Source organism: Electrophorus electricus, chromosome 7 (assembly GCF_013358815.1).
Source record: "Electrophorus electricus isolate fEleEle1 chromosome 7, fEleEle1.pri, whole genome shotgun sequence".
NCBI lineage: Eukaryota > Metazoa > Chordata > Actinopteri > Gymnotiformes > Gymnotidae > Electrophorus > Electrophorus electricus.
Window position 1 is genome coordinate 26,439,362 of NC_049541.1, and position 17,479 is coordinate 26,456,840.

Below are 17,479 nucleotides of genomic sequence, written 5' to 3' on the forward strand. Positions count from 1 at the left end.
ATCCCTCCACCAGCTCGTAGTCTTCTAACATGCTTCTCTCCTTTCTCCGCAGATGAAGTCTTACACTTCCCGACATCCACCATTCCATCCACCTACCGGCTGGACCACATCTCATCCTCATCTCCCCCACCAATCTCTGTGCTTTCATCCGTGCCTTCAATAGAAACATCTTTCTATTTCTGGGTCACTTAGCATCTGCCTTTGGGACAGCTGGGGGGGAGGGGAGCAGGGTAACCATACTGAAAAGGTGGAGAACTTTAGGAGAATCCCTCTGTTTCTGTCTACCCACCTCTTTGACCTCTGAGGGAGAGCAGGGTGGAGAGGAATGGGGGACCACCCAGGTGCGCTCACTCATCTCCAGGCCTGACCGCTGCAGCTCCCTCTTGACCGGTCTTCAGGTCCTGGTAGCTGATCCAGAACGCTGCAGCACGGCGGGCCTTCAGTGCTCCTAGGATCTCCCGTGCTTTCTCCACTTATGTGTTCGCTTCACTGGCTTCCTGTGGCATCTTAAAAAGCACTCAGTAGTTCCTCTGTGTATATGCATTATACTGAAAGAGTTACATCACAGCCTTTCGAAAGGACGCAGTGGTGAAAACCAATGCACCATGTACTTCCAATTAACTATAAACTTATGACAGAGGGTAGTAGCACTATGATCCTTATCCAAGACGTTAAGGTGCCTCGATGTGTGGCCAACAAACTTGGCTTTATTCGCACTGAGCTTCAAGTTATTTTATTTTTATCTTTCTGAATCTATGACATCAGAGAAAGTAAAACCAGATCGGACACCCACTGAACACTAGTGTCTGAATACACTGCTGCGGTTGGTAAGTGTCTCTAGCCTGAAGAGTCCAAATCTTTTGTCTAGTTAGTTTTCCTCTGAAGAAAAACATATTCATCTCTTTCTGTAGTGCCAGCAGATTACTGAGGTGGTGTCTCTGAAGTAAAGTGGAGTAAGGTGAGGTAAGGTGGATCGTTCCCAGGGGATAGATCCGATTCTGTTTTCCATGCCGTTTGTATAACCCAACCCCTCTGTCTGTCTCTCAAATTTGCTTATGGCACTATTTTTTACCAACACACAATGTTAGAAGCAGGAAGCAGGTCGCCAGAGGACTTTAACCTCCCAGTGTGAGTATTTGTCTCCTTTCTGTCACAATTTGAATCCAGTTAATCCGGGCTGTGAAACATTTCTCTGGGAGGATATTCAGTGCAGATTGTAATGGCATACATTTCTGGAATACGATTGTATGAATCTTGTCTTCTGTCTTTTTTTCAACTGGTTTGCTTACTGATTCATAGGAGCCAGTCGGTTCAACTGTGTCCTGTATGTGTTTCGGTTATTTAAACGTTTGTGCGATGAATCCATGCATGTGCTAATGGAAAATGGCTGTTGCAGATGGAGTGGCACTTGGGTCAACGGGTCAAAGACACATCTGTTAAAAGAGACGTGGGTGGCGAATGATGGAGAAAGCATGTCCACTTCTGTCTCCCGCTTGGTTCCCTCTGACTCTGACACTCTTTCAGCCGATCCCCACAAAAGCGAGATTTGCAGAACAGGCAGCGCAACTTAAAGACAAAGTATGAGGCAAACGCTGTGACTCTCTTGTCTTCAGTAAAGGCTTTTTATCAGCTTCTGCATGCTCCTTTGTTTTATGGAGATCCTGTAGAAAAAAAGCAGACCAGACAAATCCAGCCAAACACGTAGGCAAGGAAGGGGAGCATGTGCTGTCTGGATTGTGCAATGCGAACAAGTGAAAGTGCACAGCACAGTGTCACTGTGCCCTTGGCCCATAGCTCGGGCTCCACACAAGACACGGCGTTGCAGGAAACAAAAAAACAGAAGGGAGAGAGAAAGTTTCCTTAAACTGGCTATTCTGAGTGGGTGTTTTGGGGGCGGGAGAGTGGCAAAAGGGAAGGGGTGCGTTCTATATCCCCAACCCTCTCAAATCCTCTAATCATACTTTCAATGTATCTCAGGACAAGTATCAGGAGAAGGAGTGACTGGACCGGTTAGCAGTCTTACACCTGCCTGGAGTAACGCAGGTAAGTGCACCAGGGTGTGTGGCCTTGATTTGACTTGGCAAAGCAAAGAGCAAAGAACTTCCTTGCGACCAGACACACTCCGCAATTAAGTAAAATGCAGAGTTGTGTTTCATTGAATTCATGTTATAGGGCGTTAAATGGTTACGGTCAGCCAGCTTCTCAACCAACTGTAATCTAATCTTGGCATTTCCTAACCATGTTACAATCCCCAATCTCAGTTTTTCAGTGGGGTCCAGTCCTTACTAGTGCTGTTGCTCAGACACCAAATATACTACAAAATTGCCAGTACAGACCAAACCTATGGACGCTGTATATCCTTTATTTCTGTATTTATTTCGTTTCCAATTTTTTAAAACTCCAATTGATTGTTTTAACTGTGCATGCCCCAAAGCAAAAATTGAGTAACCACTTGTGGTATTCAGTTCCTAAAATCTTTTATTTCGGAGGCCAGAACACTAGTTAATGTGGGGGTTGTTTTCACTTCTGCAACAGGGAGCAGGACACATCGATGTAATCTAAAATAAAGAAAATAAACTTGAACTGAAACAGAATTTAATTCTTTCTTTTTTGAGACTCCATATCTTTGATTTGTGTGGTTCTGTAGAAACCCTCCAGCCCATGGAGGTGACGTCAGCGATGCCGGCCCACTCCGGCAACCAGACTGGGGGGAACGGCTCGTGGCCGGACTGCTCCAGGGAAGACGTGCTGAAGACCACCGTGTTCCCCGTCCTGTACTCCCTGCTCTTCCTGGTGGGGGTGCCTCTCAACGGGCTGGCGGCCTGGGTCTTCCTCAGTATCCCCAGCTGCTCCCACTTCATCATCTACCTCAAGAACATCGTGATAGCGGATGTGATCATGACCCTCACCTTCCCCTTCAAGATCCTGGCTGACTCGAACCTGGCGCCGATGGGCATGCGGGTCTTCGTCTGCCGCGTCTCTTCCGTGCTTTTCTACCTCACCATGTACATCAGCATCCTCTTCTTCGGCTTGATCAGCATCGACCGCTGCAGGAAGACGCTGAGGCCGTTTGCGGGCGCCAGCCCCCGGCGTCTGGGCCGCAGGAAGCTGCTCTCGGCTGCCGTCTGGGCCTTCCTACTCGCACTCTCGCTCCCCAACGCCATCCTGAGCAGCCGCCCGCCGGCCTCCGACCACTTCGACTGCAGCAGCCTGAAGACACCGCTGGGCCTACGTTGGCACGAGGGAGTCAACTACATCTGCCAGGTGATCTTCTGGGGCAACCTGGGCGTAGTGGTGGTGTGTTACACCCTCATCACCAAGGAGCTGTACAGCTCCTACGTCCGCACCCGAGGTCAGACGGGGGGGACGGAGTGCGGCGCGGCCCCCCTGCGGCGGCGGGCGAAGCAGCGGGTGCGGGCCAACGTGTTCCTGGTCCTGGCTGTGTTCTTCACCTGCTTCGTGCCCTTTCATTTCGCCAGGGTGCCCTACACCATGAGCCAGACGAGGATGCGGCTCTTCGGCTGCCGGCACCGGCTGCTTTTCTTCAGGGTGAAAGAAAGCACGCTGTGGCTCTCCGCCCTCAACGCACTGCTCGACCCGCTCATCTACTTTTTCCTCTGCAAGTCCTTCCGGGACTCCCTGTGCGACACCCTGCGGCTTTCGCCCGGGAGGTGTCGCGTGCTTCAGGTCAGCACGAGCGCTACCATAGGAGGTGACACCACAGGAAACTTGGCACTGTAACAGACAAGGGAGAACTTGCCGAGAACTTTCTCCTCATAGAGGTAGTCTTATAACTGAAGGAACATGGAAGGGTACCAGAAAGATGGTCCCAGTGGTGACAGGGTTATATGGGGTTGTAACCCCACTGACAGCCCACTGAAGGGAATTTTATATAAATGTATAAAAGACACAATATCCAGATGTAAGTGAAATTTAAGGTATATTTCTGCACTATATATTTTCCCCATATGCAATTTATGTAAAATATCTGATATGTAATCATTGTAGAAGGTAAATGCGATAATTTGGCTGGATCTGATTTGGACTGTCTAGTGCTAGGCATCCTTCCTAATAAGTTCCTCATTACTAATGGCTGCTTAATAATTACCAATTGCAGTTAGTCCTTCTGTCCAGTGAAATGTCATTACAGCTGTTGTGTATCTGTAGAAATAAAATATACCCGTTTTGCTGTTAGGTTGTTTTGATGTGTGTGATATTGTTGTGATATTCATTCTTTGCCCTGTCAAAGAAAGGTCCCATCTTCAGGAATGTAAAGGCTTCACCATAATTTTTATTTCAGTCACTTCTCATAACTGTCATTATTCCACCATCCTTTAGTTTTTGTTGTTTAAAGATAATGAACAATGACATTCCAGTAAAAGATAGAAACCAGGATGCACTGTAGAATATTCAAATACTTATTCAAATATAATGGCCTTGATATTTGAAACACATGAACATATTTGATATTTAATAGGTATGAATTCACGAGGCATTGAACTGCTGCTCTGGGAGATGTATCTCAAAGTTTTGTTTGTTTTTTTAACCACTAATAACATGCAGCTTTTTTGGGAAGCCTCTGAAAATGCAGAGATCATAAGGAAAGATTTCAGAGCTGGTGCAGCATGTACATTATTCCCAATCTTTAGTGGAAGGTCAGCCAAACACAAACAAGGTAATGCCAAACACAAACAAGGTAAGCCAAACACAAACAAGGTAATGCCAAACACAAACAAGGTAAGCCAAATACAAAAAAGGTAATGCCAGATACAAAAAAGGTAATACCAAACACAAACAAGGTAAGCCAAACACAAACAAGGTAATGCCAAACACAAACAAGGTAAGCCAAACACAAACAAGGTAAGCCAAATACAAACAAGGTAAGCCAAAAACAAACAAGGTAATACCAAACACAAACAAGGTAACCCAAACACAAACAAGGTAATACCAAACATAAACAAGATAATGCCAAACACAAACAAGGTAATACCAAACATAAACAAGATAATGCCAAATACAAACAAGGTAATGCCAAACACAAACAAGGTAAGCCAAACACAAACAAGGTAATGCCAAATACAAACAAGGTAATGCCAAACACAAACAAGCTAAGCCAAACACAAACAAGGTAATGCCAAATACAAACAAGGTAATACCAAACATAAACAAGATAAGCCAAACACAAACAAGGTAATACCAAACATAAACAAGATCATGCCAAATACAAACAAGGTAATGCCAAATACAAACAAGGTAAGCCAAACACAAACAATGTAATACCAAACACAAACAAGGTAATACCAAACATAAACAAGATAATGCCAAATACAAACAAGGTAATGCCAAATACAAACAAGGTAAGCCAAACACAAACAAGGTAATGCCAAACATAAACAAGGTAAGCCAAACACAAACAAGGTAATGCCAAACACAAACAAGGTAATACCAAACATAAACAAGATAATGCCAAATACAAACAAGGTAATGCCAAATACAAACAAGGTAAGCCAAAGACAAACAAGGTAATACCAAACACAAACAAGGTAATGCCAAACACAAACAAGGTAAGCCAAACACAAACGAGGTAATGCGAAATACAAACAAGGTAATAGCAAACACAAACAAGGTAAGCCAAACACAAACAAGGTAAGCCAAACACAAAGAAGGTAATGCCAAACACAAACAAGGTAAGCCAAATACAAACAAGGTAATACCAAACACAAACAAGGTAACCCAAACACAAACAAGGTAATGCCAAACACAAACAAGGTAATACCAAACATAAACAAGATCATGCCAAATACAAACAAGGTAAGCCAAACACAAACAAGGTAATACCAAACATAAACAAGGTAATGCCAAATACAAACAAGGTAATGCCAAACACAAACAAGGTAAGCCAAACACAAACAAGGTAATGCCAAATACAAACAAGGTAATGCCAAACACAAACAAGGTAAGCCAAACACAAACAAGGTAAGCCAAACACAAACAAGGTAATGCCAAACACAAACAAGATAAGCCAAACACAAACAAGGTAATACTAAACACATTGGCATGCGTATGAGCAGCGTATTCCCATGCTTTATAAAACTCTCAGATTGGAGAAATGTTACATCAAAGGGGACGTATATGTTAACACAACCTCACAGAACAAGGATGGATCTCCTCAGCAGGCAGCGCAAGAAAGCAAAAGAGGGTGGGAGAGTCTAAGAGAACAGCCACACGGGGCGCTGTTGAGCCTGCCAGCCTTCAACTGGGCCCTTCTGTCTGCTCTCTGAGTTTAGGAAGGAAGTGTGTCTCAACACAACACAACAGGCAACCTGAGCATGCTGCCAGAAGAAAGAACTGGGTTTTCAGGTCCTGAGTGCAACCCCTTTAGATCAGAGGTCAGAACATCGATGGTCCTGCCACGGGGTGAGCTCGGAGAGTTCTTTCCTGCAGAGAAAAGGGAAGGACGCCGGCATGTACATCTGCCGCCCCAGCAGACGTGCGGCAGATGCATCGGGTTCAAAAAGAGAACCGTGTGACTTGCCATTATCTTGTCATCGGTTCATTCTGCTGTGTGGAGTGGAAGGAACAACACAAAAGGAGAAAGAGAGAGAGAGAAAGAGGCAGAGGAAAACAGAGTCAGAGCTTCTACAGATAGATAGAGATTAACAGAGGTATATACATGCATCTTTCCATTTAGAAGAATTTGTGATAAACCACATTCAGAATGCAATCAGTGAACCTCAAATGTTCGTGCAAAACACATATCATTGCCAGGGTGTATGTAGACCCAAACCTCTCTTCCCTCTTCGTAGTTTTCGATAAGACACTTATAGTGCACCGTGTTTCACATCCAGTTTACTGCGTGGAGCGTAGGAAGGCACCAGAGATGTGACCAGCGGCCTCTCAAAGGCAGCTGAGCGGGTGTTTATCTGTGAAGGGCACCGAGGTTGCTGTTACACCCAAGGGAAGGTGGTGGGTAGCACACAGACATTTTCGGGACTTTGGAGGAGCAAGCATGGGGGAAGCAGAACTTAGAGTGGGCTCGAGCTGGTGACCACAGCCAGCAGGCGCAAAAAACACAATAAATGTGCATTGGTGTGTTTTCTTAGCAAAACGATGATCTGTGTGACACATTTTCACATGAACTGTCACAACTGCAGTATACACACTGTACAAAATAGGGAAATAACTAATTAGTTAGTTAATGTATTTGTCACAACAACTCTATACAAAGCTGATTAATTATTTGCACTCTTAAAGTACCAGAGATACAGACTAGCTGCATCCAGAGATATTACTGTGAAGATAATAATCTTAGACTGGCGTTAAATTAAAATAATAAATAAATAATGAAAAGCAGCTGATGCTAAAAAGATTAGTATGATCACACAAAGGGAAGTTACTGTGTGTGTGTGTGTGTGTGTGTGTGTGTGTGTGTGTGTGTGTGTGGAGTGTATTTTTTTCTTTTCACAAGACATTTATGATGTAAACCTAAGTGACATTAGTTACTCCTTGGCGTAATGAGTGCATTGTGTGTGTGTGTATGTGTGTGTGTGCAGGTGTGATGTGTGAGTAAATGACAAAGCACTTTTGTAAGTAGCTCTGGATAAGAGCATCTGCCAAATGTCGCAAATGTAAATGTAAGTGTAAATGTAAATGCGTGCTTGTGTGTGTGTGTTTGTGTGTGAGCGTGCGTGTGTGTGCGTGCACGCATGCGCATGTGTGTGTTTGTGTGCGTGTGTGTGAGCGTGCGTGCGTGTTTGTGTGTGAGCGTGCGTGTGTGTTTGTGTGCGTGTGTGTGCATGTGTGTGTGAGCGTGTGTACGTGTTTGTGTGTGTGTGTGTGAGCGTGCGTGTGTGTGTGTGAGCGTGCGTGTGTGTGTGCATGTGTGTGCATGCGTGTGTGTGTGTGTGTGTGTGAGTGTGCATGCGTCTTTGTGTGCGTGCGCACGTGTGTGTGTGAGCATGCATGCATGCTTGTTTGTGTGTGTGTGTGTGTGTGCGTGTGTGTGTGTGTTTTTTCTCTCTAGGTCACATTTAACCAAGCTTCCTTTATACTGAAGAGTCGATACAGTATACTCTGAATACCCGCAGCACAGACGTGTCTCCAGTTCTTCAAAGGTATGACAAACAAGGTTAACTTTAATGGTTGCCTTTGCATTTATTTAGGAATATAAAGAACATTAAGCCTTAAAAGCACCTCTTAAAGTGTGATGAAACACATTAAACAGTTTAAAATGTAAATGTAAAAAACAACCTGCTAACACATAAGAAAATCACTCATTAAGAAAATCAGTTATATTGCTCATCCTCATAGTTTATCCACAGGTGCACAAATTGTTAAGAAATGGTGGGTTCAAACTCAGGTGACATGGTTAAGTTTAGAATCAGGTTTAAGTTTTGGGTTATACTTAAGGGCTGGGGTTAGGCTAAGGGTCAGATTTAACCCTTTTGTATTAATTGGTGTTCAATTTAATGAGCGATAAAGATAAACGAATAATCTGCAAAGCATTTACAGGGACCATCAAAAAAGTGTACGGTTCTGAGGTTATATTGAGGAAGTTATTAACATATTTTAGGTGATAGCGAACCACTTCCTAAGAATCTTGTTTGGCTGCATTGATGTTTCATTAACCTCCTGTTCAACATAATAATTCATCCAAAACCAAACAAGAAAAAACAACCTGTGGCACTAAATGTTTGTCATCATTCTTGCATTCTTGCATAATTTGCTTACGTGTTTACTGGGAAAAGAAGCGTTATGTGATTTTCTATCATTATATGATCCTTCTATGGTTACATGACTCTCGCTTTTCCATGTCTCTGACATTAGGAAATGAGATATGGAAAAGGAAAAATTAGCTATGAGGTGGAATATAGACCAAAATGGAGCAGTACTACCCACGGCACCCTGCTTTGACTGTCCAGCCCAAAGCTGCGGAACACCCCAGTCCATGGCTACCTCCCTCTTTGTCAGTTTGGCTAGTTGAAGGTTTACCCTCAGCAAATTTGATGTTTCTTTACTTATTTCTTACTGTGTCTGCTTGCCTGCAGGAATAATGGCAGCTACACCTTTGAGCGCGGCCCCTTCCGATCTGGACTGTGGCCTCAACGACACCGTGAGAGCCACGGTCATCTCCAGCTTCTACTTCATACTGTTCATCCCAGCGTTGCTGCTTAACATGGTGGTGGCCTACATCTGCTTGCGCGTCAAGTCCAAGTCCACCTTCATGGTGTACCTGAAGCACCTGCTGGCGGCCGACCTCCTGATGACCCTGACCTTCCCTGTGCGGGGTGCGGGCGAGCTCCCGGGCGCCGCAGAGACACTACGTGCGTTCTCCTGCCGCTTCTTCTCTGTGATCTTCTACCTGGCCATGAACACCAGCATCATCCTGATGGGCCTCATCAGCCTCGACCGCTTCTTCAAGGTCGTCCGGCCGAGAGGGAGGCTCCTGTGTCAGGGGCTGCCGCTCAGCAAGGCCCTCGCCGCCTCCATCTGGGTGCTCCTGATCGGTTGCAACACCGTCCCGATTATTGTAACCACGGACCAAGACCCCAGGAACAAGAGCGGAGAGTTCTGCATGGCGATGAAAAGTGAGCACGGACGAGCGTGGCATGAGGGCGTGATCAAGTTCAGCGAGGCAGTTTTTTGGGCAGTGTGCATTTTGATCTTCTCTTCCTACATCTGCATTGCGAAGAAAGTCTTGGAATCGTATCAGAAGTCGCGCAGCAGCAACGGCCAAGGAAATCGCAAGGCCAAAGCTCGGGTGTTCCTTATCCTCTTGGTTTTCCTCATCTGCTACGTGCCCTACTACTGCGTGCTGATCCCGTACACCAGGCTGCAGGTTCTGAGAAACGACACTTGCACACGCGCCACAATGAAAATTGCTAAGGATGTAACCTTGTGGATCTCATCCACAAACGTGTGCCTGGACCCCCTGATCTACTTTTTCCTCTGCAAGTCGTTCAGGAAAAAGTTTATAGAGTCCTGTGCATTAAAAATGCATTTTCTAAACTTTGGCAAAAATATGGATGCATACCAGTCCTCAGATACGACACACTAACCTGTACCCAGAAACATTGAATATTTTTATCTTTCTTGCATTCTGACCTTGTCTTCTTTCGCATTTTACGTAACCACTAGTTTCACAGGGATTTTACAACTGTGACCGGATGAATGTTGTCGTCCTGTTATTATTATTATATCATAGTCGCATTATATTCAATTTAAAATGTATTAAATAATGTATCAAATAATAATGTATTAAATGCATTGCATAAATAAATTATTAGGATGATGATGATTATTATTGTTGTTGTTGTTTTTGATAAAATATAAGCGGCCCCTTGTCTCGTATATAATGAATCGCTATTTACATAACCAAAGCACGTGACCTGATTAGGACAAGCTGTTGGCGCGTTAGGACACCGCATGCAAGGGGCTGGTTTTGAGAGCAGAGCAGCGAACCAACTGCTAAACTTCATGCATAACTCATCGCCTATAAAAGAACTTACATTGTATATTAAAGAGGTTCAAAAGAGATTCAAAATTGTATTGAAGTACAAAGAGTTTCCAGAGAAACAGGACATTAAGGAGAGAGGCCCTTCATCAACAGTGTAAGGAAAGTGTTTTGTATATATGTAAATATAAAAGAAATACATTTAAAGAAATGAGACTAGTTCCCTGTTGCTGTCTGTTGCTGTCTAGCAGATATAGGCTCATACTCCTGACTCATCACTCTGGACACTATTGAATTTGATGCAAATGAGTAAATAAAATTTGGCGAGAAGTAAAACATACCCTCTGCTGGGACAAAGAGCAGGAAACTGCACAGGATGGGAATGCCCTGGTGTGCCAACCTTATTGTGACAGCAGAGGAAGTCTTTGAGAAACAACAGTGTGTGTGTGTGTGTGTGTGTGTGTGTGTGTGTGTGTGTGTGTGTGTGTGTGTGTGTGTGTGTATAAGCCCCGAGCAATATTAAGCAGAAGGAAGGTGTTAGGGCATTCTGATGGTCTCGTGTGTGTATGTGTGTGTGTGTGTGTGTGTGTGTTTGCGTGTGTGTGTGTGTGTGTGTGTGTGTGTGTCTATATATATATATAAGCCTTGCGCAGGGCTTTCACTTCTTCTGAAAGCAGCTGGTAAGTCTTCACTCTCTTACATAAAAACAAGTGACAGGGCCACTGTGAATGAGCAGAGTGTCAAAAAAATCAGTATAAGGAACAAAGTTGTATGGTTATTCCATTTGAAAAAAAAAAAGTATTTGCTTTACATTAGCCAATGTTAATTAAAAGTACATACATACAACTTTTTGGTTTTAAAATATAAAAAGTACTTTTAATATTGGTAGTAACTGTGGTGCTTTTAATGAACCAGTGTTAATTAAAAGTGCATACTTAAAACCTTTTGGTTCTAAAATATAAAAAGAAATCTTAATATTGGTAGTAGCAGTGCTGCTTTTAGCATCCTGCAGTCAGAGACTGAGTTTTACAAAGAGCATAACAAACATGTTAACATGGTCTGCCAATATTACCTGATGTTTTTATCCAAAGCAACTTATAATTATGACTGAACATGACTTGAGGGTTATGGGTCTTGCTCAGGGGCACAACAGTGGTGGGGCTTGAACCAGCAACCCTCCAATAACAAGGCAAGTACCTTAACTACTGAGTTATCGCTGCCCCAGCATATACCTGCAAGGATAAAAGGCAAACTATGATGACCAATATAAGAACAGATATCCGTGGTGCAGTGCATTCTCTTTACATATAAGGTACTTAATTCAATTTCGAATGAATTAACCTGAATAATTTTAAAGATTTGTGGGGAGTAAACCTTCTGAGCTGCAGTCAGACTCTGGCTTTCACCAGAACCCATGTGATGTTCAGTGTCATTATACATCCTACTCCAGCTGCCGAGGCTCCCGTAAACGTGGCTTGCGGGTTTGCTGTCTTGCGCCTTTGCTTGCATGCCTGAGCAGTGGTATTTCAGAAGAGTAGGGCTTTTCCTCTGTGGTTATGCTTGGTTGGTTAACTGCTCTGTTTCAGAGAATGAGGAGGCAGCTGACAGCATTTTTTTCCAGTCTAAGCATGCAACTGGAAAGCTCTTTGTCTCACCACCAATGCGGTGGAACCGCTTTGGTTTGCTGTGTTCACAACTAATTAGAAATCGGACAATGCTCCAAATGTCGTTCAGCCCGTCAGCTCTTGAACACGGAAATACGGAAGGCAGGGTTTAGATGTTTAGAGTGGAGGTTCATGATGAAGACAAGCAAGGACATTTAGTTCATTCGTAGCGAAATTGCAAGAGATCCAGATGTTCTTGCAGAATTCAGCACGGCTGAAATTGAGATTCACTGGCATTTATGTTGACTCAGGTGTTTGCCTCCATCTTTCCCTTGAGTAACTTCCACAACTTGCATTCCATAACTGAGAAAGCCAGGAACAAGGCATAACCCTAACCCAACTAACCTGTCTCAGCGGTCTTCTGCAGTTCTCTGCTTCTGCGTTTTCCGAACAAATTCATCACGGCTGTGTCTGTCCCTTCCAGCCGAAGCTGGGGAGCATGAGGATGAACACGAGCGAGCGGAACGTCTCGGCACGCTGCGAGCTGGACATCCAGGTCACAGCCATTCTCTTCCCCTGCCTGTACGGCCTTCTCTTCCTGGCAGCCGTGACGCTGAACAGCCTGGCAGCGTGGATCTTCTTCCAGATCCGCAGCAGCTCCACGTTCGTGGTGTACCTGAAGAATGTGGTGGCAGCGGACCTGCTGATGACGCTGGCCGTGCCCGTGAAGGTGCTGTCGGACGCGGGTGTGGGTGGCGTGCCCCTGCAGGCTTTCTACTGCCGCTACTCCGCTGTCCTCTTCTACGCCACCATGTACATCAGCATCCTGCTGCTGGGCCTGATTAGCCTGGACCGCTACCTCAAGATCGTGCGGCCGTTCGGCAGGTGCGCCCTGCGGCGGGTGGGCGTGGGCCAGGCGCTGTGCACCGCTGTCTGGGCCGTCATACTCAGCCTGGCACTGCCCAACGTGGTCCTGAGCAACCAGCCGGCGCGAGCGCCACTCGCCGGTGGGAAGCTGAAGTGCAGCAGCCTGAAGAGCAAGCTGGGACTTCGCTGGCACGAAGGCTTCAACTACCTGTGCCAGGTGGTGTTCTGGGGCACGCTGGGCCTCATGGCCGTCTGCTACAGCTTCATTAGCAGGAAGGTGTACAAGTCGTACCGTGCCTCGCAGGGCCGCTCCGGCACGGCCACCAAGCGCACCGAGGCCAAGGTAACACAAGGAGGCACTCTCCAACGCTCCCGTTCGGCAGAAATAGCGCAAACACGGTTAATGAGGTCCTGCGCAGCTGCAGTCCGCCTCCCATAAGAACGTGGAGACATCCTGCAGTTAGAATCACCACTGATCACTTTTAATGTTTTGTTTGCTCAGGAACAAAGGTCAAATCTGAAGTACAGAATTCCTGTTCCTTATAGAATTCCTAATTTCTTAGGGTATTAATGTTAGTCCTCCGTTACTGGGACTCCGTTAAAGGAAAACATACACGAGGAAAAACATCCTCAATAAATGAATGGATTCTTAAATGCTGTACTCCCCTTTCTACGCTTCTTTATAAATGATGGTTTATGAGAACCAAGTTACATAGAGATAGTTTTCTTTACATACCTGCTAAGGTGGCTTGGTTGTGTCTACAGGAATTCACCCTTCTCTCCTCCCCAGGTGTTTGTGGTAGTGGGCGTGTTCTTTGTATGCTTCGCCCCCTTCCACTTGGCCCGAGTGCCCTACACCCTCACTCAGACACGAAGCACGTCCAAGCACTGCTGGGCTCAGAACCAGCTCTACGTCGCTAAGGAGACCACGCTCTGGCTGTGCGCCACCAACGTGTGCCTGGACCCCCTCATCTACGTATTCCTGTGTCGGATCTTCCGGAGGAAGCTGACTGCCACGCTCTGCCAGAGACCCCTGGGTAACAGCGGGCTGGAGTCTCCCACGGAGACATCTACCAAGCAGGAGTTGTCTCACATGGCACGTTTTAGCAAACCTTCGGAGCTTGGTGCTTATTAGCATCCCTTTGATCCAGACAGATGAGTTTTGCTTTGCTCATCGGGCACATGCCTGTTCTCAACAGCCGGATTACGTCAAGGCATAACTAAACTTTGAGCCGAAACTGAAAAAAGAGATTGTACAAACAAGGATTTTTTTTAGATCCTATTTTGAGGAACACAACTGAACACAACTGAACACAACTGAAACTTGATATTTCTGTGTCTGGTGGTTTTTGTTTCAGGCCTCTACTAGATTAAATGAACTAACTGAATGGGCTTTACTGCCCAATGAGTTTACACACTGAATAATGTTATTAAAAGACCAGTAGCACAGTGTTACTATCATGTGTGTTTGAAGTTATAGTGTGAAGTAATGAGTGAAGAATCCCCTTACAAATAACTTATAATTAACTTCTTCACAGCGTACCTTAACATATTTTGCTTGTACATTTAGCTCTCGGAATCCAAAGGTAGGTGGAGTCAAAAATATGGGAAATGCATATATATGTTAAAATATGTGTTAAAATACAAAGCACTGGAAATAAACGTAGGTGTTTGTAAAGCAAGTGCATTTCCTATACTGTGACTGTATTAGAGAGTACGAGATGTTAGAACTTTACTGGGCCTTCACTGACTATGTCTATTTCTGAGAAGTTGGAATCTCTGTGTGTGTGTGTGTGTGTGTGTGTTCTGTCAGTCAACATTTTTGATCTAACCTTCTTCCTTCAGTTTCAGTTCTTGATAAGTTAAAGCTTTTGCGAATATTAATAAAATGACTTTGACTGGAATGGAATTGTAAATCAATTTAGAATTAAAAGACAGAAAAATTAGCCTCTAAACAGGCGTCATTTTAGAACCCAGAGAACAAAAGTGCTAAAGAGAAAAATATGGCCTGGTTGACATCATTGTTCCTTCATTCAACTTTTTTTACTTGCACTTTTGTTTTGAAGACCATTAGTCATTAATTGGAGGGGTTCAGACTGTGCTTTAGGAAGATCTGCAGCATGAGCTGCTCGTAATTCCTGTGATGCTGTGGAAAGGATGCATCACAGGGCGGGAAAAAGGCAGTGAAGGTACATTGTCAATTTTTTGGTTTTCTATCCCAAAATGACAATTACATGAGCAATGTGATACCAGTGATACCAGTCCTTCTGCTGGTCTTAATACCATAAAGTCTGTGTGTAATGGGCTAGCAGCAGATCCTGTCGGTTCACTCTGCACTGTACACACCAGCCAGTATCTGGTCCTACGTGTCAGAACATACAGAATTCTCCTGCTTGCAGAGTCATGGTGGTTTTATTTTCCTCCTGCTAATCTCACCCCAGCTGGGTTTCTTCCTCCGGCTTCTCTCGTGGCTCGGGTTCTGTGTCTGTTTTTGATGCAGTGCTGTGCTGGAGATATGTGTTTGGGCATTCGCTGCTAATTATTCGCACTTTATGTGTAATTGTGTGGGCAAAACACAACATCGTTGTAGGAAAGGTGAAGGGAGGACCACTTTAAATTAAGTGCGTGTGTGTAGAATTAGAGCTGTTTGGCCAGCAAACATAGTCATAACTTCATAGCTGCAACCTCTTGGATTTAGAACACCAAGAGCAAATTCTCAGACGTAAAACTAATCCGCCTTAACTGTCTCCAGCGCACAACAAAGGAAGATCATATTCTTTTTCTTAAAGTCAGTGGAAAATGGATTTGACAGTATTTTAGAGTGCTCCCGTTGAATTTATATTAACCCAGTTTTATCTGAATGGAGCCACACTCCATTCGTATCCCGCTCCGGCAACAGGTAATGGATATTGATATGAACATTACAAAGCAGAGTGATGCAGTAAAATGAAAAAGTGATACTGTCAATTGTGTTGAATATATGCAACTGTTAGACACAGTGATGGACAACGATGTGAATAAGTTGAATGTGTGGATAAGGTTTACAACACTAAAACAAAAGTATGAGTTTACTTGAATCACAGTGTAAAGGTGCAGAGGTCAGGAGGGGTCACGCTGAAGGTATCACCTCTAGATCTACCTCCAACAGCACATTAGACAGCAGGAGCTCAGCTTGACAAAAACATTACAGAGCGGTAGGCATGTCCAGAGCATACGGTAGTAGACAAAGGGGTGCGTATGGCAATCACAGCAGTAGCAGGGACACCCGGAGTTGTAGCTATGGCAACGTAACTCCATGGAAGTGTGGGGACAGTCAGAGACATCAGCAGCCCTCCAAACCACTGGCAACAAACGTGGGCGATCGCATGAGACTGCAGGCATCTTGGTTTTAGCACAAACCCTCTACATCCACAAATCAATAGCTGGAGAAAAATGACCACCCCCCTACCCAACAATAAACAACTTACGCAAGTACTTTTGGTCAAAGACCATTTCGAGATTGGTAATGTGCCATTTTACTGAGCCAAAACGACGTTTGAGAGTGATACTGAGTGAAGTGAAGTGAAGTGAAGCCAGGCTGAACCCACACTGCTGACTATGTAAATGATGTCTGTGAGCCCTGGTTAGAGTTATGGTATCATGTGCTGTAGTTCCACCCCTTCACTCCTGCTTTTGCCTGTCTTAGACAAGGAACAGTGCCCAGTATGCCGATGTCAGCATGAAATTCCAAGGAATTCCAAGGAGTCAATAATAGTATGTCATTCCTGTCCAATACAACTGTAATCTCAGACATGCAGTCTTTGGCAGGCTGAACTGTTTTGACTCAACTGTCTTAACTGGATAATAACATCCCCCAAATCCAGTACACGTAAATGAAATTCCTGCTAACGGCTCACCCTGATGTTGACTGTGTGGCCTTGAGACTGGAGGACAGAAAAAAAAAGGTTTTACGGTTCAGTGGAGAGATTATCTGAAGCCCCTTGGCTACTTTGTACTGAAAACTTTAAAGCATTTGTGATGTTTCTGAAACACCTTTGCCTTATTTTCCTCCACATACTCCAAATCCTAAAACTACACCTCTTGAATAAAGACAAGAGATTGTTTGCTGGGTTTGTGCATGTGTGTGTGCATGCGTGTGTGCATGTGTGTGTGTGTGTGTGTGTGTGTGTGTGTGTGTGTTTATCAGTTTGTGTTAGTCATCCTCTGATTTCTTCATCAATGATTAGTTTCTGACATTGACACTGGCCCTAGAGCTACACACGCATAATCTCTGGCAGGCTGAGTTGTCTTGCTGGATCCAACATGTGAAGTCCAGTTTTTTCAAGTATTTACAAAAATAAACTTGTTGAAACAATTGATCAAATCACCAATAATTTAAAAAGGTTTAAATTATAAAATCCGCTTATAATACTATGTTAGGTGAAACAAACCAAGGCCAGTGAGTGTGTAAACATTGTGTTCACAGTATTATGCTTTTCATATCAGAGATCTCATGCTCCTATACTGTGACAATAAAAGCCTTTTTCCTCAGAACTCCCTTTTCCCCAGAACTCAA

General features: G+C 44.4%; 3 protein-coding genes across 8 annotated transcripts; all 3 read left to right on the forward strand.

The window, feature by feature from the left end:
- Window positions 1–645: 645 nt before the first annotated feature.
- On the forward strand, window positions 646–4,194 carry p2ry12 (purinergic receptor P2Y12). 6 transcript variants are annotated; one of them, XM_035528734.1, is made up of 5 exons: window positions 646–827; window positions 912–963; window positions 1,089–1,128; window positions 1,978–2,043; window positions 2,648–4,194. In XM_035528734.1, exon 5 carries the CDS (start codon window positions 2,662–2,664, stop codon window positions 3,739–3,741), a length of 1,080 nt encoding a protein of 359 aa, XP_035384627.1. In that variant the 5' UTR covers window positions 646–827; window positions 912–963; window positions 1,089–1,128; window positions 1,978–2,043; window positions 2,648–2,661; the 3' UTR covers window positions 3,742–4,194. The 6 variants fall into 6 exon arrangements, with proteins under 6 accessions (XP_035384627.1, XP_026874929.2, XP_026874927.2 ...); XM_027019128.2 differs by having other exon boundaries at window positions 912–958; XM_027019125.2 differs by having other exon boundaries at window positions 647–827; window positions 1,397–2,043.
- Window positions 4,195–8,031: 3,837 nt separating this feature from the next.
- Window positions 8,032–10,198, forward strand: LOC113583037 (P2Y purinoceptor 13-like). Its single transcript, XM_027019121.2, has 2 exons — window positions 8,032–8,114; window positions 9,048–10,198. The coding sequence occupies exon 2, from the start codon at window positions 9,053–9,055 to the stop codon at window positions 10,055–10,057; it is 1,005 nt and encodes a 334-aa protein (XP_026874922.2). The 5' UTR covers window positions 8,032–8,114; window positions 9,048–9,052; the 3' UTR covers window positions 10,058–10,198.
- An 843-nt stretch (window positions 10,199–11,041) lies between these two features.
- On the forward strand, window positions 11,042–14,376 carry LOC113583026 (P2Y purinoceptor 13-like). Its single transcript, XM_027019109.2, has 3 exons — window positions 11,042–11,133; window positions 12,542–13,267; window positions 13,715–14,376. Exons 2-3 carry the CDS (start codon window positions 12,557–12,559, stop codon window positions 14,057–14,059), a joined length of 1,056 nt encoding a protein of 351 aa, XP_026874910.2. The 5' UTR covers window positions 11,042–11,133; window positions 12,542–12,556; the 3' UTR covers window positions 14,060–14,376.
- The last annotated feature ends 3,103 nt before the right edge of the window (window positions 14,377–17,479 follow it).